This window comes from Artemia sp. Qi Xiang Cuo, chromosome 1 (assembly GCF_049724085.1).
Source record: "Artemia sp. Qi Xiang Cuo chromosome 1, ASM4972408v1, whole genome shotgun sequence".
Classification (NCBI taxonomy): domain Eukaryota; kingdom Metazoa; phylum Arthropoda; class Branchiopoda; order Anostraca; family Artemiidae; genus Artemia; species Artemia sp. Qi Xiang Cuo.
In genome coordinates, this window is record NC_142794.1 from 61,861,488 (window position 1) to 61,887,033 (window position 25,546).

A 25,546-nucleotide genomic window follows, 5' to 3' on the forward strand; every position below is an offset into this window, starting at 1 on the left:
TAGACCTACGTTGAAGGCCCTTTTTTTAGTAGGTCACTTTGACTTTTTTAGTTTCTTTACCTAAGTTGGACAAACATCTTTTTTTTTAAACTTGTTGTATGTAGTTTCAAATCCTAAAATTGGTCAAAAATTAATTTTATAAGAACAAAGTTTTTCCGATGAGGGCAAAGAGCGGAGCTGAAAATTAATTACAGCTTTCTTGGGGCTGTGCTGCTCAAGACAATTGACAAAGTAGTGTAGATAACATAATAGTAAACTCGATTGGTATTGATTAGACCAATACCCATAAGAAATGCTTTGCTGGGAAAACAATAGTCAATAAGGTAGATGAAGAAAATAGGGAATAATTTTTATCGATATATTGCCCCCCCCCCCAAAATAAAAGACAGAAATTTTGTTAGAACGAAAAAATATTTACACCTTCTACAATATATCCATGGATACTTTAACCAAGCACAAATGCAGGAACAAAATTTTCCCGGAGGTTCCATCCCTTAGAATAATTACACCAATTAAAAGAAAAGGCTCACAACTGCTCCCTATATTTTAAAAACTTATTTCTTATTTACCAGAAAAAAAACTGAAAAATCTTGTACTAAACATTTTGAAAAGTACATTTTTTGTCTTCATCTAAAAATTCAAAAGTAATCTTGACTCCACTCTCACCCGCATTCTCGTGAATTGGAGTCAACACTAAAAAAAAATTGTCAGGATCAAAACCTCGGGGTACCGGAAACAGAAAGCAGCTGTCTTGACTTTACATATCTTTGGGTCCTAAAATTAGCAATCCCCTGAACTAATTTTAAATCCAAAAGAGTACCTACCCGGGCACCAAAGACCCAATCTGAGTCAATACCCAGCTTTGTGTCTTATGAAACAAATATCTGGAACACCGTTTCAAATAAACTAGTTCGTGATATTTCCCTATTTTTCTCGAACTCTGAAAAACTAGAACTTTAATGCATACTTGAGTCTTTTCAAGAATTTTAATTCTTTAAAGTTCATTTGTTTAATAGCTGGCAAAACACTGCTAAGAGCTTTAAAAATTGGCCTGTTATTTTCTGCATTGTTCTGAAGGATTTTCCTGCCCCAATTCCTTTTTGTTTTATTGATTTTGTGTTTTCAGCAAAGTGCTATTATATATTATGCAGCTGACCCCGAAAAGCAATTTTTCTGTCAAAAGTTATATTTTAGGATTCGTAAATTGGCAACGCTAAAAATCTGAAATTCTCTTCAAGAGGCTGTTAACATTCAAAGAAGTAGACGATTTTAGCTCAAATCTTCTATTCGTCTGTAAGGGCTTCTTTTGTATGTAATTGAACGGTTTTATTCAATTATGGAAGATCCAAATGTTTCTCCTGTAAATCCTACAGTAACCATGGAAGATTCCCAGGTAAATTTTGCCTAATTTAATCACAATAAACTTGTCTCATAAACTTTGAGGAGTCATTAAATGAGAGCACAACAGTCAGTCAGACTGCTGTGCTCAATCCACTGTTTTTCTCAAAGAAAATTCTGCCAACTTGCCTGGGTAAATTTTTAAAAAATCATATTATTGACTTACAAATAAAGTGAATATACCACTTCATGCCTTTTTTATGCTCTTTGCAAATATAATAATCATTTTTGTTGGAAATGAATTTTACCCCCACCCCTAGGGTAAAAGACCTCATTTTGGGAAAGACCACTTTTCTTTGGCATTTTGGAAAAATAGCAATGGGTTTTTGGACTGCCCCTTTTTTACTACAGTATGACACAATGCAAGTGTAGACCCAATCATCTCTCACTAGAGCCAGCCCAGTGGGAGTAATTTGTCATCATAAATCCAATGTGTGGTCTCTGTTTTGACAAGCAAGTGAAATGAAAGAAATACATATGTAATATTTGTGATTTACAAAACAAAAATCATGAAATGCGAGTTTGATTTTTAGAGTCAGAAGAAAATCAGCTTTTTGTAAATAGCCTATTTGAATAATACTGAAACCCTAAACATATATTTACATCAAGACAGGATAATCAATATTTCATAAAAGAGGTCTTTCTTTGTTAATCAATAAACTTATCATTTTCAGTAAATGATCTTAAATAATTTAATAATAACCATGTTGTTGCATAGCTTGGATTTTTAACTATTCATTGGCCTATACAAACCTTTTCAACTCTAATTTGATAACAAGATATGAGGTTTTAAGTTTTACATAATTTTGCTCAATTGGATACTGGTCTTTTACCCTATATATACCAATTCAGGGTATATATTTGCACATTAGGGGGGGGGGTAAATTTTATTTCTGATGTAAATTGGAGGTAAGTTTAAACTTTATCCCCAACCCCTAATGTGCAAATAGCCTATATAGCCTACCCTGAATTGGTATATAAAGGTGGGGGTAAAATTCATTTCCAACAAAAATGATTATCATATTTGGAAAGAGCATAAAAAAAGGCATTGAGTGGTATAGGCCTATTCACTTTATTTGTAGGCTAATATGATTTGGTAAAAATTTACCCTTGCCTGTCTCTCCCATTTAAAAAAAGAATTGTTAGCTCTCCTTGGCATACAATTTTAGTTTGCTACTTTCTTTTCCTGTTTATAGCCTGGGCTACAGGATGTGTACATATAAAGCAGTTTCATAATAGCCATGCTACACAGCAATAGTAGGCTGAAATGGTTCTAGCATCTTACTGTTTTAGATGTAGGATTCACTAAAACCAGATCTGGTGCTACCTTTGCAAACAAGGCATTTCTGTTCACAGCCCTAATGTCTGGTCATTTTTATGAGAAGATTGTACTCAGGTTCATTTATGTTTTGGCATACACAGCCACTTTTTACAAACATCACAGTTCATTACAGCTGATTCCTTATCCAAGTTATGGTCACAAGCAGATAACTTGTTTATTCCCTTTTTTGGGCTTTCTTGGGGTCTTTTTGGTGCCATGGTTAACAGTAGGCTAATTACTGTCATCATTTAATTGCAACTAAATTCTTATCTAAATGCTAAGGTAGGCACTTTGCTCACTACCTAAAATTAACCGCTCATTGCTTTTGACAGAAAAATTGCTTTTCGGGGTCAGCTGCATAATATATAATAGCACTTTGCTGAAAACACAAAATCAATAAAACAAAAAGGAATTGGGGCAGGAAAATCCTTCAGAACAATGCAGAAAATAACAGGCCAATTTTTAAAGCTCTTAGCAGTGTTTTGCCAGCTATTAAACAAATGAACTTTAAAGAATTAAAATTCTTGAAAAGACTCAAGTATGCATTAAAGTTCTAGTTTTTCAGAGTTCGAGAAAAATAGGGAAATATCACGAACTAGTTTATTTGAAACGGTGTTCCAGATATTTGTTTCATAAGACACAAAGCTGGGTATTGACTCAGATTGGGTCTTTGGTGCCAGGTCGGTACTCTTTTGGATTTAAAATTAGTTCAGGGGATTGCTAATTTTAGGACCCAAAGATATGTAAAGTCAAGACAGCTGCTTTCTGTTTCCGGTACCCCGAGGTTTTGATCCTGACAATTTTTTTTTAGTGTTGACTCCAATTCACGAGAATGCGGGTGAGAGTGGAGTCAAGATTACTTTTGAATTTTTAGATGAAGACAAAAAATGTACTTTTCAAAATGTTTAGTACAAGATTTTTCAGTTTTTTTTCTGGTAAATGAAGGTAATTAAGAAATAAGTTTTTAAAATATAGGGAGCAGTTGTGAGCCTCTTCTTTTAATTGGTGTAATTATTCTAAGGGATGGAACCTCTGGGAAAGTTTTGTTCCTGCATTTGTGCTTGGTTAAAGTATCCATGGATATATTGTAGAAGGTGTAAATATTTTTTCGTTCTAACAAAATTTCTGTCTTTTATTTTGGGGTGGGGGGCAATATATCGATAAAAATTATTCCCTATTTTCTTCATCTACCTTATTGACTATTGTTTTCCCAGCAAAGCATTTCTTATGGGTATTGGTCTAATCAATACCAATCGAGTTTACTATTATGTTATCTACACTACTTTGTCAATTGTCTTGAGCACCACAGCCCCAAGAAAGCTGTAATTAATTTTCGTTAGTGAGGCGTTAATGAGCGGTTAACCACTCAAAATAGCAATGGGTTTTTGGACTGCCCCTTTTTTACTACAGTATGACACAATGCAAGTGTAGACCCAATCATCTCTCACTAGAGCCAGCCCAGTGGGAGTAATTTGTCATCATAAATCCAATGTGTGGTCTCTGTTTTGACAAGCAAGTGAAATGAAAGAAATACATATGTAATATTTGTGATTTATAGAATAAAAATCAAGAAATAAAAGTTGTATTTTTAGAATCAGAAGACAATCAGCTTTCTATTATTATGTGAATAATACTGAAACACTAAAAAGATATTTACATCAAAATAGGATAATTGATATTTCCAAAAAGAGGTCTCTCTAGGTAAGTCAATAAACTAATAATTTTAAGTGAATAATCTTAAATAATTTTAATAAAAACCATGATGTTGCTTAGATTGGATTTTCAATTATTCAGTGGCCTATACAAACATTTTCATCTCTAACTAGATAACAAGATATGAGGTTTTGAGTTTTACATTATTTTGTTCAATTGGATACTGGTCTTTTACCCTATATATACCAATTCAGGGTATATATTTGCACATTAGGGGGGGGGGTAAATTTTATTTCTGATGTAAATTGGAGGTAAGTTTAAACTTTATCCCCACCCCCTAATGTGCAAATAGCCTATATAGCCTACCCTGAATTGGTATATAAAGGTGGGGGTAAAATTCATTTCCAACAAAAATGATTATTATATTTGTAAAGAGCATAAAAAAAGGCATTGAGTGGTATAGGCCTATTCACTTTATTTGTAGGCTAATATGATTTGGTAAAAATTTACCCTTGCCTGTCTCTCCCATTTAAAAAAAGAATTGTTAGCTCTCCTTGGCATACAATTTTAGTTTGCTACTTTCTTTTCCTGTTTATAGCCTGGGCTACAGGATGTGTACATATAAAGCAGTTTCATAATAGCCATGCTACACAGCAATAGTAGGCTGAAATGGTTCTAGCATCTTACTGTTTTAGATGTAGGATTCACTAAAACCAGATCTGGTGCTACCTTTGCAAACAAGGCATTTCTGTTCACAGCCCTAATGTCTGGTCATTTTTATGAGAAGATTGTACTCAGGTTCATTTATGTTTTGGCATACACAGCCACTTTTTACAAACATCACAGTTCATTACAGCTGATTCCTTATCCAAGTTATGGTCACAAGCAGATAACTTGTTTATTCCCTTTTTTGGGCTTTCTTGGGGTCTTTTTGGTGCCATGGTTAACAGTAGGCTAATTACTGTCATCATTTAATTGCAACTAAATTCTTATCTAAATGCTAAGGTAGGCACTTTGCTCACTACCTATGATCAACAAAACTCTCAAAAATTAGGGACTTATAAGGGTTACTAATTCAAATGAAGTAAGAATTGTTTTCTTATCATGTTTTTTTCTCAACAACCCCCACTCTAGGCTTAGGCTATATAATTGTGTCATGTACCTGTAAGTTGAACCAATCCTGACAAAATCAAGAAACAGAAAAACACATGGGATTAGGGGGATTTGAACCCCCTCCAAAATGTTTGCCTGACTTGTAAAAACATAACAAAAATGGAAATAAACAAATTTTGTTGGTGTTTTTTTAGTTTTTTTTTGTGTAACCCCCCCCCCCCCTGAAAATTTTTTTGAGCAAAAAACATCCTGGGTATGGCCTTGGGAGGAGGGGTAGTTTTGTCAGAGCAGTAACTATTATTTTTGAAAAGTGTATCCATTCAGAAATGAAGTGATACTATTTTTTTGTTATTATTGTGTTTCTTCACAATTAATTAAAAAAACTTTCTGAACAAGAAGTTTTTCAAAGAAAAGTAATGGATATTTTACACTTCAGATCAGCAGATATAAATACCTGTTAAAATTTAAACTCAAAACAACCAGAAATTACTATTAAAGAATAAATGAAACCCAAAACAAACAGAAATTAAATAAACAATCATACCAAAACAACATACAACAAGGTATAATATAAACAAATAAATAAATCTTAAGCCAATTAATGCTTAAATTGAATATGCAAATCAAGCTTAAAAAAAATGTTTTGCTATTGAAGTATAAATGAAACCCAAAACAAACAGAAATTAAATAAACAATCAATGCAAACAAACATACAACAGATGCTAATTTAGATGAATAAATAAGTCTTAAAACCAGTGAAACTTAAATTGAACATGCAAATCAAGCTTGAAACAAACAAAAATCAGTACAAACAAAAGTTTGGGTATCACCTCCTTCTCTCACTGTAAAAGTCTAAAACCTACTGCATCATTGGCACTTTACTGAAAACAAATTGTATTACAAATTATTTTCAAAGTTTAACTAGTATCAAAGTAACAATATTAAAGTAAAAAAATGGGTTTGTGTCAACCTTGGAGTTTTTATTATCTGATGCTTGAACTATTTTTAACAAAATAACTATCTACAATTTTTTATTGGATGGGTTTGGGGAAAAAAGGTGGGGTGGGGGGCTAATTGCCCTTCAATCTCTTTTGACTCTTTAAAAGTGAACTAGAACTTTCCATTTTCAATCAAATGAGCCCTCTCTGAAGTCTATACAAGCATCCCTTCTCTAAGATCCATATATGCCCCTAGGGCATAACTTACAACACCTGTACCTGGGCCCGGGGGGGGGGGGGTGTCAACCCTGGAGTTCTAATATCTGATGTTTGAACTATTTTTAAGAAAATGGTCACCTCAAAATTGTTATTGGATGGGTTTGGGGAAGAAAAAGGAATGGAGGCGCTTGTTGCCCTCTGATCTCTTTTGACTCTGAGAAAGGAAACTAGAACTTTTAATTTCCAATTAAATGAGCCCTCTCTGAAATTTATACAAGCATCCCTTTCATAAGAACGATATACAACCCCAGGACATAACTTACAATGCCTGCCTGCTGGGCCCTGGGGGGTTGGGCTGACGCTGCAGTTTTTGTTATCTTACCATTGAATCATTTAAAAAAAATGGCTGAACTACAACTTTTAATTTCGAACCAAATGAGCCCTCTCTGAAGTTTATACAAGCATCCCTTTCACAAGAACCATATATGCCCCCAGGGCATAACTTGCAACACCTGCCCCTGGGCCCTGGAGGGCTGTGTTGACTTTGGAGTTTTTGTTATCTGACCTTTAAACTATTTTTAACAAAATGGCCTCAAAATTTTTATCGAATGCATTTGGGGAAAAGGGGCGTGGGGTTTTAGTTGCCCTTTGATCTCTTTTGACTCTTAAAAACTGAACTAGAACTTTCAATTTCCAATCAAATCAGAACTTTGTGAAGTTTATATGAGCATTCCTTGTACAACAGCTATGTATGCCCCCTGGGCATAATTTACAATGCCTACCCTGGGCCCTGAAGGATTGGGTAAACCCTGGAGTTTTTGATATATGATCTTTGAACCGTTTTGAAAAAATGGCTTTCTCAAAGTTCTTATTGGATGGGTTTGAGGAAAATTGGGTGTGGAGGGAGGTGGCTTGTTGCCCTCTGATCTCTCTTGACTCTTAAAAACGGCACTAGAGCTCTGGATTTCCAATCAAATGAGACCATTTTGAAGTTTATATGAAGACCCCTTCCATATGAAGTGTCTCTGGGGAAAAGAATAATAATAAGACATTGGAGCTGTATGGCCCTGCTATAGGCAACGCTATAGCACTGCCTCTGATAAGCCATATAGTTAGGTACATAAGCTCCAGTTTCCATAAGGTTTGTTCATTTTATGGTAAAAGCATGCAAATTGGCACACATATATAAAAATATGGAGAATCTGACAGGGGACAGAACCACATTTTCTTAGCACGTTTTTCCACGTTTTGCTACGTTTTTCTGTGTGGAAAATTGTGTATTTTTGAAGTTGAAGGATTTGGACGTTTGAAGGGTCGTTTCTGGTTGATTTGGGTCTGCTGATTCTGAACAAGTGACCACTTTTGAAATCAGATCAGTAATTTCCAAGTTGTACTCATTTTCATCATTGTGGGTTGTACTCTTTTTTGTATACTGAGGTAGTAGATGTGCTTAGAGTAGGTTTCATGGCTAAATAGAGTATGCTGAGTCTGAAAATGTGCTTACTTTTAATATCCAACCATCTGTTACCGAGTTATCACTTTCATCATTGTTGGGTGTAGCCTGTCTTTTGTATTTCTACATTTCAAACTTAGGTTCACCTTAATGTGCAAGTGACAACTGTGGTCTGAATGAATGGACCATTTGCGGGTTTAAAGACGCGACTTGAAATACCTCATGTCACTAGCAGGTTTAACAAAGCTATGGTTTAGAAAAAAATCTGACATAGTTGACTGTTTGACAGCAGAGCTTGAAAAGCTACTGCCCAGCAGTCTCCCAACCATCAATTCAATTGTACTAGAAGGGTCTGTTCTAGTAGCCTACAACTCATTGTCCTTAAGCCTGAATTTAGTTTTGGTGAGTTTGCTTGCTCAAACTTTGCTACTTACATTAGAAAGCAACAGTCCCAAAATGACGCTCAAAGGATTGATCTCGTCTTTGACATCTACACTGATGACAGGCTAAAAAACGGAGTGCGTGAACACAGAGGAACGTCTTCTTATGCCGTGAAAATCACAGACTGAACCCCTGTTCCTCAGATGAACTGGCATGACTTTTTGAAATCAACTGAGAACAAGCGTCGACTCTTCCATTTTTTGGCGACTATGGTAGTCCAGGAATTGCAGGACATCTTTGTAGTGGCCACTATTGGAGATACAGTTATTTCAACGCGCAATATCGCTTTTTGCAAAGGCCTCACACTTACCAACCATGAAGAAGGTGGTACTCGTGTGCTGCTCCATGCCTTCCATCAGGCCCAGTGTGACTATAACTTCATAGCCATCAGAACTGTGGATTCTGATGTAGTTGTGATTGCAACATCTTTGTTCCAGCAGCTTCAGATTGAAAACCTGTTTTTCATCTATGGGCATGGAGCAAAGACGAAAATACTGCCCATTCACGATATTACTTATCGTCTAGGACCTGACAGGTCTCGCAATCTTCTCTTTTTGTATGCCTTCTCTGGATGCGTTACGATTTCTTCTTTTGCTTTTCATGGAAAGCATGGTGTTTGGAAGACCTGGAAAACTGTGGAATCCATTCTTCCAACTTCTGTTACTCTTGAGTACATCAGGAGCCCCCCTCCTAGATTGTAACTTTACAGATATCCAGCAATTCATTGTCGTTCCTTATGAAAAATCAAATGACTTGTCTGAAGTGAGCAGTCTGCAGAGGAGCTTTACACACGAAAAACAGCCGGAATGGAAAAACTGCCCCCAACAGCAGCTGCTCTTGAACAGCATACCAAACGCGCTTACTTGCAGGCCCAGATATGGGCATCATTGTGTTGTCTGGAACTTTCCCCACTGGATCCTGGTTTATACGGCTGGGTGAAGCATGACGGAAGCTGGGAGTTTTTCTGGACTAATCTTCCTGAGGCAGTGACGATTTGCAAAGAACTGCTCAAATGTGCCTGTAAAACAAAGTGCAAAAACAGGTGGAAATGTGCAAAAGCTTCCCTTAAATGCGCAGATCTCTGTTCATGCAAAGGTTCTGAAATCAGTACAATCAGTAGTGCACTTTTTGTAGCTTTAATTGTCAGAAGCCGATTTCGACCTGTGTCCTGTCTGTGAGAACCCCATTTTCTTTTTTTTTTTTTAGCAATCTTTACGATCGAAAAAGTCGAAATTGGCTATTTCATTCCTATGATCCATGTGGTTCTTTAACTGTTTTGAAATACCTGAAGTAGTTTAGTACTCTACATTTTATCATCATAATAGTATGCTTCTTACGTCCAAAGTTCCTTAAGTCAAGCTGTTTGAGTAGAATAAATGATTTTTTTTATTGACAGCTTATTGAGGAGATATGGAACGGTAATTATTAACTTACAGTCAAAAATGTATGATCCCCTTTGGAATGTCAAGAAGCGTTTTCAGAGCTCCTTGAAATGTCAGATAATTTACCAGCTATACATTAATTTTGACAACTCATCAATCCTGCTCAACTCATCCTCAGAGCTATACTGTAGTGTTTCTCCTCCCCATAGTATAGTGCAGACGGTTTGATCATTCTATTTTCCCTTCTTGTTTTAGTTTTTTTTTTGTTTAAAGCTTTTTCCAATAGGCAATGTTTAGAAGTCCTCCAAAAAAAAGTCCCACCAGATCCCAAATCAAATTCCAGTGAAAGTGCCATAGTGAAAGATACCCATCTTGGCTGGTCAAGCACACTATCTCAAAGTTCAAATGATAGCTCCAATTTGGAGAATAGGACAATGATAAGGAGCGTTTTCAGAGCTCCTTGAAATGTCAGATAATTTACCAGCTATACATTAATTTTGACAACTCATCAATCCTGCTCAACTCATCCTCAGAGCTATACTGTAGTGTTTCTCCTCCCCATAGTATAGTGCAGACGGTTTGATCATTCTATTTTCCCTTCTTGTTTTAGTTTTTTTTTTGTTTAAAGCTTTTTCCAATAGGCAATGTTTAGAAGTCCTCCAAAAAAAAAGTCCCACCAGATCCCAAATCAAATTCCAGTGAAAGTGACAAAGTGAAAGATACCCATCTTGGCTGGTCAAGCACACTATCTCAAAGTTCAAATGATAGCTCCAATTTGGAGAATAGGACAATGATAAGTTTAGGGGCTAATGTAACCATAAATGATGATAATGGGTTTCAAGAGGTCCTCTCTAGAAGCTCTAAAAAAAGGAAAAAAATCTCCCCAATCAAAAGCATTTCCCCTCTCCCTGCTCAAGATCCTCTCTCCAAAAACTTAGGAATTTACCTTAAAATTACTCCTACTACCCCCTTTGAAATAAAAATGATCACTGCAATAAGAGTTGCAATTTTTAAATTGCTAAAATCAATGTTCTCTCTTAATATTAACTGTGATGGATCTCTGCTAATAGCTGTAGAAGATCAGAAATCAGCAGATACAATAATTAACCTAAAATCCCTTCTGAATACCCAAATTATTGCATCTAATTCTAACCCAAAACAATCACCAACAAGAATAGTAGTTTATAATGTTCCCCCAGAAATATCCACTCAGGAGTTAAAAGAAGGCCTATCAGATAGGACTGGTAACACAATCCCAGTTGAGGATGTTACCCAACTTGGCAAACCTAACTCTAATGGCCTAAAAACTAGTAGATCCTTCTTATTCACACTGAAGGAAAAAATTAATATCCCAGAAAAATTATTCCTATTTGGGCAAATCAAATCACACAAGGAATACAAACCTAAGCCTGTCCAGTGTCAGAAGTGTCTCAAACTGGGACACACAACAAACAAATGCAATGTAATTATCTAAGAGTGTAGTAACTGTAAAGCTTTCCATCCTAAAGAGCTGACAACTTGCAACAACACTCAGCCTACATGCATCAATTGCAAAGGCCCTCATGAATCTACAAATAAATCATTATGCCCTGCATACAAGAAATGATCTCTAACACTCCAAATATCAACAGAGAAGGCCATCCCATACCCCTTTGCAGCAATGGAAGCAAATGCTGCACAACAAAACCAAATAAAGCCTGTAATGAAACCAACCAAAACCCCCAAGTCAAACGCCCCCAGTGCATCAAGCACCCCATATAAAACACCATCTTCTAAGCTCCCTAGCTCAAATCCCTATCAGAAGGAATCACCAAGCCAACAAGCCTCCTTGTCTGGTGAGATGAGGTCAGCCTGCCCCCCCCCCTCCCAAGAAGAAACGAACCAGAAACACTACCAGGAATCAATCCCCTAACCGACAAACAGGAAGCACAACCAAAAATTCAATCTCCAAATATATGCTTATTCATTCTAAACTGTAATGCAGTTCAGGCCATGAACATATATCAACTACAGAAAACAAAAATCATTGCAGAATTGGCAAAAAACTACATCCCAGATGATATGCTCATTCAAGCAAAAAAAGATCTTGCTTTACTTTTAACAAAGCTGAACATTGATACACAGCCATATGGAGAATAAATCAACAACACAACATATATCAATACTCCAATGGAATTTAAGATCACTCACAGAAAATAAACTAAATGAACTAATATCTTTTATGAATAATAATTCCATTAATATTGCTTGCCTCCAGGAAACTCATTTAACCCAAAATCAACAAATTAAGTCTCTGGGATATACTATCCTCAGAAAGGATAGATCTTCAGAGAGAAAAGGAGGCGGGGTAGCTTTATTAGTTAAAAATAATATAAAAAGTTTGTGGCATCAATTTTCCAGATTTTGCAAATGATGTTGATGTAATTGGTATCAGTGTTTGGCTGAATAATTTAAAAACCTACATAATAAGCTTTTATAACCCTAATGGCCAAACTACAGATGCCAAGGATTTCTTTAACTATATAAATAATTCTAATATGTTAAAAAATATCATTATTTGTGAAGATTTAAATGCCCACAGCCTTTTGTGGGGGAATAAACCAGCAAATAAAGCTGGTAAATTCATTGAGAATATGACTTCAAATAATAATGAATTAGCTATTGCTACCCATCCAAACCTGAATACATATTTCAACCCCAAAAGTGGCAGATTGTCCACAATTGACCTACAAATTGTGTGATTAAATTTTTTGAACAAAATTTATATGAATAAAATTGATAGTCTGTGTACTGACCACTTTGCAATAGGTTGCTACCTAAATGAACCTGCTGAAACTCTATATCATACCTCCAAATATATCATCACTAAAGCAAATTTATTTGTGTTCCAAAATAAGCTAAATGATGAAATTACAAGTTTCACCCAAAGTTCATGCATTTCAAACACAACAGTTGACACACATGCTGAAGCCTTGACATCTTTACCAATAAATACAGCTAATCATGCTATCCCCAGGACAACACCTAAGAAAACATTCCCTAAACAAATTCCTAAAGCATGGTGGACAAATGAGTGCCTAAATAGATGGAGAATAAAAAAGGCAGCTAGGACAGAATTCATAAAAAAACATCACCTACTACATATTTAAAAAAATTACAAGCAGAATCTAATCTAAAAAGGACTATAATAGATGATAAATATAATTACTGGAATAATTTTGCAAATAATCTCTCCAGAGAAACACATGAGCCAATTATACATAAAGTCATAAGCCACATCTGTGGGGAAAAGACTTGCCCCAACCCACTCCTGTATGAGCTTATACATAATAATACCCATTATGGCAATGATAATGAAAAAGCTAACCTATTTGCAACTCTTTTTGTTAATAAGCTAACATCAAATAATCAAAGCAAACTGTCCCCAATTCCTATGAACCCAAGTTACCAACCACGCCCAGGATCTGAGGACATAACTAATCCATTTTCAATCCAGGAATTATATAATGCAATACATCAGATCAGGTCCAAAACTAGCATCAGCAATGACAATATACACCCTACATGGATAAAGAATCTCACACCTTCATACAAACAAGAACTGCTAAATTGTTATAATCACGCTTGGGCATCTTCTATGTTCCCCAATATATGGAAATGTTCGTCCCTCCTACCAATCCTAAAGAAAAACAAACCCAAAGATAACCCTGAGTCTTATAGGCCAATAATGATTACACCTGTGATGGGGAAAATAATGGAGAAAATAATCTATCACAGACTCCTCTGGTTTGTTGAAAAAAATAATATGATCCCTCACACTCAAACTGGATTCAGGAAACACCACTCCTCAACAGATGCTTTGATTTTGCTAACAAATGCAATAAATGAGTCTTTCTAAAAAAAAGGCCTAGCTGCAGCTTTCCTAGATTTTGAAGGGGCATATGACAATGTGAACCACCAAATCCTTTTAAACAAACTTGCAAACCTTGGAGTACCCCTTAAGCTAGTATCTTTTATTAAATCCTTCATAGAAGTGTGAAGTTTCATCGTTTGTGTTGGTTCAGCCTCTTCACCCCAAAAGACAATAACCAAAGGCCTACCACAGGGAGCAGTCCTCAGTTGCCTCCTATTTGCCCTATATCTCTGGAACATGAACCTACCCCACACGAATCTACAATATGCTGATGATCTAGTGCTATGGTCATCTGACAACACCTTCCAGATAGCACAGTCAAATCTGCAAAAGTCACTTTTCCAGTTTGAAAAATTCTCTCAACATTCAGATTTACCCATTGCACCCATCAAGTCAAAAATAATCCAATTTCACCGGAAGCGAAACCATGTTAAGGCAAAACTAACTCTAAATAAAACAACTATTCCAGAAGATAATCATATTATTTACCTACGTTTCATGCTTGACCAAAAACTTAATTTCCACCTCCACATTTCAAACACAATAAAAAATGCTATAGAAATGCAAATATACTAGAAAGACTTCTTTCCACACCCTGGGGTTGTAAGGAGAAAACCTTACTCCAGTTTTATAAATCACATATAAGACCCCATATTGACTATGGGCTCATTGTCTATGGTGCATGTGCAAAGACCCAGATGCAAAAATTGAAACAACACAAAATGATATAATACGTCTCATATTTGGTCTTAGGAAACCCACAAGTACCAAGTTTCTGCTTATGGAGAGTGGATTAACAACAATAAGGGAGAGACTTAGGTTTTTCTTGACAATATATCTTACAAAATTGAATCAAATAGCTCACACACATTACATAATTGGTTAAGAAATCCAGCCATGTATAGAGGCATTGCAGATGAGTATGCCAATATTCAGAAGAAGTTCCCCATACCAGCAAAGTCTATTGCACCCACTGTCCCCCGTTCCCCCCCATGGAATTGGTCAAGTCCCATAATAAATAATGAGTTCTCAAAGTGGAATAAAGATTTAACCCCTATTGCTTTTGTCCAGAAAAAATTTGCAGAACTTAATACAATTACCTATAAAAATCACTTCCAAATATTTGTTGATGGGTCAAAAATGAATGAGAAGGTTGCAAGTGGTGTATTCCTTCCTCACCTGAAAATTGCAATGGGTGAGAGATTATATAATAATGTATCTATAATGTCTGCTGAGTTAAATGCCATAATCTTGGCATTAGAACACCTTAAAAAAAAACAACCTTTGATTGCAAATTCAAATGATATTATCATATATTCCGACTCTCTATCAAGCCTTGAGTTGCTGGCCTCAGCTCCTCAATATAAGTTGGACATTGACACTTATCATTTTCTCAGTATTATTGATAATCTTGCTTCAAGTGGCATAAAAACTTATTTTCAGTACATTCCTAGCCACTCTGGCATAAGTGGTAATCATCAGGTTGATGAAATAGCAAAAAATGCTATAAATATTGACCAGCCAAGTGGGAGACCAATCCCAATTAGAGATATTTACCGATGGAGGCTATCAGATATTAATTTTAATAAGGTTAATCCTATCCTTTCCCCCTTTCCCAATAAGTATCTTTCTAAAATTTATCATAGAATTCGTTCTGGAACAAATGGACTAAATTTCCTTGCATTCTCTTATGAGTTTTCTAATTCAAGTGGTTCAATTCCCCTGTCCCCTCTTTGCAGGCATTGTAATATGAATAATGAAACAATTGACCATTGCCTATTTGAATGTAATATGTTGACGTCTGTACAACATACCTTGCTTTGTAAACTGTTAAAATGCTTCAAACACCACAGAATCTCACTATCAGCCAAGAGCCTAGCCAACTATACCTGCACACAGAGCACAGAAATCGATATCTATCATCTTATATTTGAACTTCTTGATCTACTGAAAGATATCTGAGAATATCTAATAAATAAGAGACAACTAAGACAGTAGCTCTGTAGCCCACAGAGTGACCAAAAAGAAAAGGGCTAAATAGTACCAACTGAATAGCCCGCCTGTTGTGAATTAGAAGAAGGGAGGGTATGAGTTCTTGTTAGAGTATGACATAGAAACCGTGGTTATGAAACTGGTAAATCATGAACCATGAATCCGATTGCAAAAATAACCACATTTTTGGAATCGAGAGCCTCGAATTAGTCAGAAAAGAGATCTTAAAGTTGGTCATCGCTCATTCTCAAAATTCACGTTTTTTTTCTTCACGCAGAAAAACGCAAAGTAGCGCGGAACCGCGGAGACATATTTGAATTTGTGGTTTAGTCGATTCTTCACATTAGCGACTTAGTCGATTCTTTAACACGTTCACCAGTTTCTATGCGATTACAATGAAAAATACAAAGTCAGAAAGCAGAAATTACTCAGAAGTGTATGGAGCATAGTGATGAAAATGATGATAACTCAGTAACCAGGAGTTGGATGAAACAAGTAAGCACCATTTTGGAATAAGGAGAGACAAATCAGTCAGAAACGACCCTCTACTTGGAAAAATTTCCCACTCTGAAAGTCAGGTATTTTTTCCCACGCGGAAAAACGCAAAATGGCACAATAATCGCATCGGAAAATGTGGTTCTGCCCCGGTCAGATTCTTCATATTTTTTTGTATATGTCTGCCAAATTTCATGCTTTTACCATCAAATGAACAAACATGACGCTTATGTACCTAACTAATAACTCAAAGATGCTATTGCTTATTTTATTTTGAGGCCTTTAAATGACTTATTGTTCCTTATTATTTGCAAGTAAAAAATGGTTACCAAAAAGTCTGAGAAGGCTTTGAAACGGTCATAAACACATTATATAGATGTAAAATATAGAGTATAGAGTCTTCATAACACAGTTCGTGGTAACGAACTGTAAGTAAGGAGTGACCTGGCTCAAAAGTAACCAAAATTCTAAAAAACGGAATTTTGATACCAATAGATACATCAAAAGAATCAGATTTTTATACTGATTTCAAATATATAAGTTTAGTCCTATCCTGTTCATCAAGTTTAGTCCTACTTATCAAAAGTTATGCGCCTGAGAAATGTTGCCTGATTTTAAAAAAAAGGAGGAAACACTCCCTAAAAGTCGTAGAACCTTAATGAAAATCACACCGTCAGATTCAGCGCATCAGAGAACCCTACTGTAGAGGTTTCAAGCTCCTGTCTGCAAAAATATGGAATTTTGTATTTTTGCCAGAAGAAATCACAGATGCGTGTTTATTTGTTTTTTGTTGTTTTTTTCCCAGGGATGATTGTATCGACACAGTGGTCCTAAGATATCGTGGGAGGGCTCATTCGAACGGCTGAAGTTTATACGAAGACCCCTTCCATATGAAGTGTCTCTGGGGAAAAGAATAATAATAAAACATTGGAGCCATATGGCCCTACTATAGGCAATGCTATAGCATTGCCTCTGATAAGCCATATAGTTAGGTGATAAGCTCCAGTTTCCATAAGGTTTGTTCATTTTATGGTTAAAGCATGCAAATTGGCACACATATGTAAAAATATGGAGAATCTGACAGGGGACAGAACTACATTTTCTTAGCGTGTTTTTCAGCGTTTCACTACGTTTTTCTGTGCGGAAAATTGAGTATTTTTGAAATTGAAGGATTTGGACGTTTGAAGGGTCGTTTCTGGTTGATTTGGGTCAGCTGATTCTGAAAAAGTGCCCACTTTTGAAATCAGATCAGTAATTTCCGAGTTATCGTCATTTTCTTCATCATGGGTTCTGCTCTTTTTTGTATACTGAGGTAGTAGATGTGCTTAGAGTATGTTTCATGGCTAAATAGAGTATGCTGAGTCTGAAAATGTGCTTACTTTTAATATCCTACCATCCGTTACTGAGTTATCACTTTCATCATTGTTGGGTGTAGCCTGTCTTTTTTACTTCTACATTACAAACTCTGGTTCACTTTAACGTGCAAGTGACGACTGTGGTCTGAAGGAATGGACCATTTGAGGGTTTGAAAACGCGGCTTGAAATACCTCATATCACTAGCAGGTTTAACAATGCTATGGTTTGGAAAAAAATCTGACATAGTTGACTGTTTGTCAGCAGAGCTTGAAGAGCTACTGCCCAGCAGTCTCCCAACCGTCGATTCAATTGTACTAGAAGGGTCTGTTCTAGTACACCTCATCGTCCTTAAGCCTGAAATTAGTTTTGGTGAATACGCTCGCCCAAACTTTGCTATTTACATTAGAAAGCAACTGTCCCAAACTGACGCTCAATGAATTTATCTCGTCTTTGACATCTACACTGATGACAGGCTAAAAAACGGAGTGCGTGAACACAGAGGAACGTCTTCTTATGCTGTGAAAATCACAAACTGAACCCCTGTTCCTCAGATGAACTGGCATGACTTTTTGAAATCAACTGAGAACAAGAGTCAACTCTTCCATTTTTCGGCGACTATGGATGGTAGGCCAGGAACTGCAGGACATCTTTGTAGTGGCCACTTTTGGAGAAACATTTATTTCAATGCGCATTATCGCTTTTCGCGAAGGCCTCACACTTACCAACCATGAAGAAGGTGGTACTTGTGTGCTGCTCCATGCCTTCCATCAGGCCCAGTGTGACTATAACTTCATAGCCATCAGAACTGTGGATTCTGATGTAGTTGTGATTGCAACATCTTTGTTCCAGCAGCTTCAGATTGAAAACCTGTTTTTCATCTATGGGCATGGAGCAAAGACGAAAATACTGTCCTTTCACAATATTACTTATCATCTAGGACCTGAGAGGTCTTGCAATCTTCTCTTTTTGTATGTCTTCTCTGGATGCGTTACGATTTCTTCTTTTGCTTTTCATGGAAAGCATGGTGTTTGGAAGACCTGGAAAACTGTGGAATCCATTCTTCCAACTTTTGTTACTCTGAGTACATCAGGAGCCCCCCTCCTAGATTGTAATTTTACAGATATCCAGCAACTCATTGTCGTTCTTTACGAAAAATCAAACGGCTTGTCTGAAGTGAGTAGTCTGCAGAAGGAGCTTTACACACGAAAAACAGCCGGAATAGAAAGACTGCCCCCAACAGCAGCTGCTCTTGAGCAGCATACCAAACGCGCTTACTTGCAGGCCCAGATATGGGCATCATCGTATTGTCTGGATCTTTCCCCACTAGATCCTGGTTTATACGGCTGGGTGAAGCATGACGGAAGCTGGGAGTCTGGACTAATCTTCCTTAGGCAGCGACGATTTGCAAAGAACTGCTCAAATGTGACTGTAAAATAAAGTGCAAAAACAGGTGGAAATGTGCGAAAGCTTCCCTTAAATGCAAAGATCTCTGTTCACGCAAAGGTTCTGAAATCAGTACAATCAGTAGTGCACTTTTTGTAGCTTTAATTGTCAGAAGCCGATTTCGACCTGTATCCTGTCCGTGAGAACTCTATTTTCTTTTTTTAGCAATCTTTACGATGGAAAAAGTCGAAATTGGCTATTTCATTCCTATAATAATAATAATTATAATAATAATAATTTATTTATGACCCACATATGAACATTATAAATGACACTGCGGAGTAATGGAAAATATAAAAGAAAAAATAACAGCATGATTACGAAATCAAACAACAACAACAAAATACAAAATTATCCGATATCACGATAAAAAAAAACAAAAACTAAGGGGTCAGTGACAGAAACAACATTACTAGTATTCATAGTCATATTAGAAGATACATTGGCCAGTCGCGCGCAAGAATCAATTACACCATAACGGAATACAATATTTCTATTTTTAAAACGGCCGGGTAAACACATCAGATATTTACAATATCTAAAGTAACCACTTCTAAGTCTCCGTAAATCTTTTTTCCTCAGTAAGTGGTGGAATGCAGATAGAAAATTTACACCTGGAGAGCAAAAACTATTATAAAGCCGGGCTAGGCCCTTACGATTATAACGCCCTCTATTTGGAGATATCTTACCATATGACACACGAATATTTTTTAATGCATTAGTAACCAACTTGGAGCAAGTTTCGTAAATGGACGGGCAAAACGATACACCAAGCTACTTGACTTTATCCAAACAAAGTAATGAAATCGAACCGAGGTTTAATGGAGATACAGAAGTTCTACTACTAAAGCATATAAACTCACACTTTCCCATACTAACAGATAGGCCAATGTCACTAAGTAGAGAAGACAGCTTACGGAAGTTCTGAGCCAGCCCTCGACGAGAAAAACTAACTAAAAGGACATCGTCGGCGTATGCAATATAACTTACACCAATATCACGAAAAAACACAGTAGGAGATAGATGTTTTAAACAAGTAGCGAGGACACATTTAAATATATAAGGAGATAAAACTCTTCCCGGTCTGACGCCTTTCCTAAGAGCTATCTAATCAGAAGTATTTGACTGCCACTTAATACGCACATAAGAGTTATCATATCAATATCGTAGTGTAGAAATATGTAAATAATTGACTCCAGAGCAAGCAAGAGAATACAAGGCCTGGGCGTGAACAACATTATCAAAAGCCCCGGAAATGTCTACTGTGCAGAAATACAATGAACGCTTCTGGGCAAATGCTTCCTTTAACAACAGGCTGAGCACATGATGCGCCTGGGGGCAACCAACCCCTCTTCTAAATCCTAGTTGAAAAGACGAAAAATCGCACTTAGAAGTTTTTTCAGGCAAAAGGACATAATCAAAAATCTTACTCGTAAGGCAAGATACAGTAATCGGTCTATAATTCGAGTGTGAATCTGGATCTTTACCGCGTTTAAGTATAGGCGTGACACTACCGGAAAGAAAACTATCAGGAACCAGAGATTGAGCTATACAAATCTGGAATAATAACTGCAGGTGGTTCGACAATAATGGGCAATCATAAGCAAAATTCCTAAAGCATAGGCCATCACAATCAGGAGAATCTGATCTTCTTACTTTCTTCAGCGCCCAATGTAAATCACTCATACCGCAGGGACTCTATATTGACAAACAGACACTGGCAGGACCGACCTAAGTAGATTAGAAAAATGTTTCTGAAGACACTGATTAAATACGTAAAACATGTCAATATAATGGCGCACAAAATTCATAAGGTTTAATTACGATTGAGGTGGGGGAGAACACTTACTGCTATTGATAACTCTATTCCAAGTTATTTTACTATTTGGAGCGTCCCACGCGTTGAGCTTTGCATTACGTAAGCAAGATTTGTATTCTTTCTTCGTTTTTTGCTTGACTGTAAACACAGCACCGGAGGAAGGTTGATCGCAAGCGTTCCACAATCGCAACCAAAACTTTGTGCGGTTCTTTACTTTTTTTACTTCCGGATGTATATTCCACAGGGGCTTGCGAGACCTAGAACGCACGTGCTCAATCGGAACTGCAACTTTTGTGGCCGACTTTAGACATGCCACTATCTGGTAATAATACGAATTTAGGTGTTCCTTAGAATCAGGGCACTTTATCGAAGTCTGGAGCAAGTGAATCGGGACTTTAATAGTTGAGAGTAGAGTGCACAAAGTAGTAATATACATCTCTACGTTTATATGATTCCAATTGGGCTTTTGATGCCATTTTGAATGGGGACCCTTAAAGTGGGATTGAACATCAGAAGGCTCAATTAAGCACGAAATAGGGAGACGGTCTTCATTGATTTTATCTTCATCAACAAGCGCCTCGGATTTAATTAGACCGAACTTAGACACAATAATATGGTCGAGGTTGGATTTAACGGAGCCTCGATTATGAATGTAAGTATAAGTCAGGTTCTTAGCAGCGACATGATAGACACTTGGCAGAGAATCTAGCAGGAGTTCAGATCGATCAGATGAGGTCAATATGTCAGTATTCATATCCCCGGCTAAGATCCAATCAACATTTTTATCTGCAAAATTTATGAAAAGAGATTTCAGTTTATGGCAAGCTTTAGCAAAAGCAGTAAATGACTGGGTGTTTCGATGATTGCATGGGAGATACACATTTACAAAAGCCATGTTATCACACTGGATTGCTAGAATATTAGCATCAGAATAAATTTGTATAGGCTGATATCCCGACCGAATGAAGATAGCGGTGCCACCGGAAGGGCGACCGCGGGTCTTTTTTGCTTCTCTAATAAATATATCATGTGTAGCAGACCGCCTTAAACTGTTCATATTAACTTTGGAAAGTAGATGCTCCTGTAGGAATGCAACATCAAAATTTAGCAGCTTGTCAATTTGCAGATTCTTATCTTTAGTACCATTAATGTTCAGAGAAACAAAACTTAAGGCTGTAGGAGAAGTCATCATGCTGTCTTGGTAAGCGTATTTCTCAATACCAAACATTTAAACTGTAAGAAACATGATTTCCTCTGTAATTGGCGCACTTAGGAGCAATTGAGCACGGGTTTTCCGTGGTGTTTTTGTGAGCCGTAGCACAGTGGGAACATGTTGGTATATCAGGAGATCGAGGGCATCTAGCAATAATGTGATTCATTCCTTGGCACCGGAAACAACGACGCGGTAATTCTTGGTAGATTTCAACACGAAAAAGCTCATATCCAAGTCGGAGACCATGGTTAATTGCATTTTTCAGTGCTAGTTGATCCAGAAATTCCAAACGAAAACAATTTGAATGTCCTATTTTTATAGCACGTGCTAATCCCTGTATGCTTTCCTTTAGAGATGATTCTGATACATTTTCAGGGATACCCCGAACAATACCAATTGCTTTTTTTTATCAAGGACCTTGGTTTGAACATTAGGTAGGCTCTTAGAGGCTGAGGCGGCAAGGAATACGGCTGACTGCCTATCTCGAGTAACTACGATCCACTTTTTATTCTTATTATCAGGTTTTAGACTTAAAATCCCTTCATGACCTTCAAGCGTATTCAATTTATCTTTTCGCAAACCAGGATCACTTAAATCGGTAGGAACATTTTTCACAATTACTGCATATGTAGGTTTATCTTCAACTAAAGGGGGATCGGCGGGGGAGGGAAGGCGGCTGGGTTTGAAGCTTTTCTGACAAAGCGCGTAATTCATTAAAACTGGCGTTTACCTTACTACTAAACATGGAATATGCCGATGCAGGAATTATCGGGATTTCACTCGCGTTCCTTATCACGAAGTCCGGCACATCTATATCTTCAGAGTCGCATCTTTCGAACGCCGCAATAATATCGGCAATACTATTTTGTTGGGCGTTGTTACCAACTCGCCTGGGTGGAACTTCCCTTGGAAACGCTTTCTGGAGGAAAAGCTTTCTCGCATCTAACACATCAATAGCCGAAAAAAAAAATCCAAAGCATGATCTTTAATCGAATCGTGGGAAATCCCTTGTTCGAGATTTTTCTGTATGAAATTCAACACTGGATTATAAAAAAGTTTGTCTTTCCCCCAAATTCCAGGATCAATCATTTTCACTTACAGTAATATAGTCCATAAATCGTAATCCCTTATTCCACTTATGAAACCAAATTGCTTCGATTAATCGTGTCCGTAAATCATAAGCCGTAAAAACTTATGTAAATGTCCATGTGATTCTTTAGCTATTTTGAAATACCTGAAGTAGTTTAGTATTCTACATTTTATCATCATAATAGTATGCTTCTTACGTCCGAAGTTCCTTAAGTCAAGCTGTTTGAGTAGAATAAATGATTTTTTTTAAGACAGCTTATTGAGGAGATTTGAAACGGTAATTAATTACTTACAGTCAAAAATGTATGATCCTTCTTCGGAATGTTATAGGGAGGGTATGAGTTCTTGTTAGAGTATGACATAGAAACCGTGGTTATTAAACAGGTAAGTCTTAAACCAAGAATCTAATTACAAAACTAATCACATTTTGGAATTGAAAGCCTCGAATTAGTCAGAAAAGAGATCTTAAACTCGGTCATCGCTCATTCTCAAAATTCACTTTTCTTCACGCAGAAAAACGCAAAGTAGCGCGGAACCGCGGAGACATATTTGAATTTGTGGTTTAGTCGATTCTTCACATTAGCGACTTAGTCGATTCTTTAACACGTTCACCAGTTTCTATGCGATTACAATGAAAAATACAAAGTCAGAAAGCAGAAATTACTCAGAAGTGTATGGAGCATACTGATGAAAATGATGATAACTCAGTAACCAGGACTCGGACGAAAAAAGTAAGCACCATTTTGGATCAGGAGAGACAAATCAGTCAGAAACGACCCTCTACTTGGAAAAATTTCCCACTCTGAAAGTCAGGTATTTTTTCCCGCGCGGAAAAACGCAAAATGGCACAATAATCGCATCGGAAAATGTGGTTCTGCCCCGGTCAGATTCTTCATATTTTTTTGTATATGTCTGCCAAATTTCATGCTTTTACCATCAAATGAACAAACATGACGCTTATGTACCTAACTAATAACTCAAAGATGCTATTGCTTATTTTATTTTGAGGCCTTTAAATGACTTATTGTTCCTTAGTATTTGCAAGTATTTGTTTGATATGGAAAGGCAGTGTGGTCTTCGTCAATATTTAAGTAAAAAATGGTTACCAAAAAGTCTGAGAATGCTTTAAAACGGTCATAAACACATATATAGATGTAAAATATAGAGTATAGAGTCTACATATCACAGTTCGTGGTAACGAACTGTAAGTAAAGAGTGACCTGGCTCAAAAGTAACCAAAACTCTAAAAAACGGAATTTTGATACCAATAGATACATCAAAAGAATCAGATTTTTATACTGATTTCAAATATATAAGTTTAGTCCTATCCTGTTCATCAAGTTTAGTCCTACCCATCAAAAGTTATGCGCCTGAGAAATGTTGCCTGATTTTCAAAAAAAGGGAGGAAACACTCCCTAAAAGTCATAGAATCTTATTGAAAATCGCACCGTCAGATTCAGCGCATCCGAGAACCCTACGGTAGAGGTTTCAAGCTCCTGTCTGCAAAAATACGGAATTTTGTGTTTTTTGCCAGAAGAAATCACGGATGCGTGTTTATTTGTTTTTTGTTGTTTTTTTCCCAGGGATGATCGTATCGACACAGTGGTCCTAAAATACCGCGGGAGGGCTCATTCGAACGGAAATGAAAAGTTCTAGTGTCCTTTTTATGTGACCAAAAAAAAATGAAAGAAGCTAGGCCCTCTCCACGCTCATTTTTTCCCAAAGTCACCTGATCAAATTTTTGGAATAGCCATTTTGTTCAGCATGGTTGAAAAATATAATAACAAGGTCTCTGAGGTTGACTTAAGCAGTCCTACTTCGTGTTAAAAGGGCATAAAATCAAGGACTTTACCCATCGTTTTTATATATTATTGGTTATTATTATTATTGTTATTATTCATTTATTGCCCGTCAAAAAAAGGTACAAAAGGTACAGTAGACGGAGTAATCGCTAAAGAAAACAAAAAAAAAGAAGGACACAAATACAGGACATTCAAATTTCAGGACATTCAGGAAAATTCAAATACAGGACAAAAAAAACTCTTCATTACATTAATACGAACAATGATGCTAACGAAAGGATGATAAAAGTTACTTTTAAAACCAAAATGATAATAATAACTATTATTATTATTCATTTATTGCCCGTCAAAAAAAAAGGTACAGTAGATGGTGTAATCACTAAAGAAAACAAAAAGAAAAAAAAGAAGGACACAAACACACATTGAAAATTCAAATACAGGACAAAAAAAACTCTTCATTACATTAATACGAACAATGATGCTAACGAAAGGATGATAAAAGTTAC

The 25,546-nt window shown here is 36.6% G+C and overlaps 1 protein-coding gene across 1 annotated transcript in view; it reads left to right on the forward strand.

The window, feature by feature from the left end:
* The first annotated feature begins 1,267 nt into the window (after positions 1-1,267).
* Positions 1,268-25,546, forward strand: part of LOC148956565 (beta-taxilin-like) — a 67,358-nt gene continuing 43,079 nt past the window's right edge. Inside the window, exon 1 of the mRNA XM_089095843.1 lies at positions 1,268-1,393. Coding sequence (XP_088951969.1) covers positions 1,337-1,393 — 57 coding nt within the window. The 5' untranslated portion in view covers positions 1,268-1,336. The remainder of the gene's footprint in view (positions 1,394-25,546) is intronic.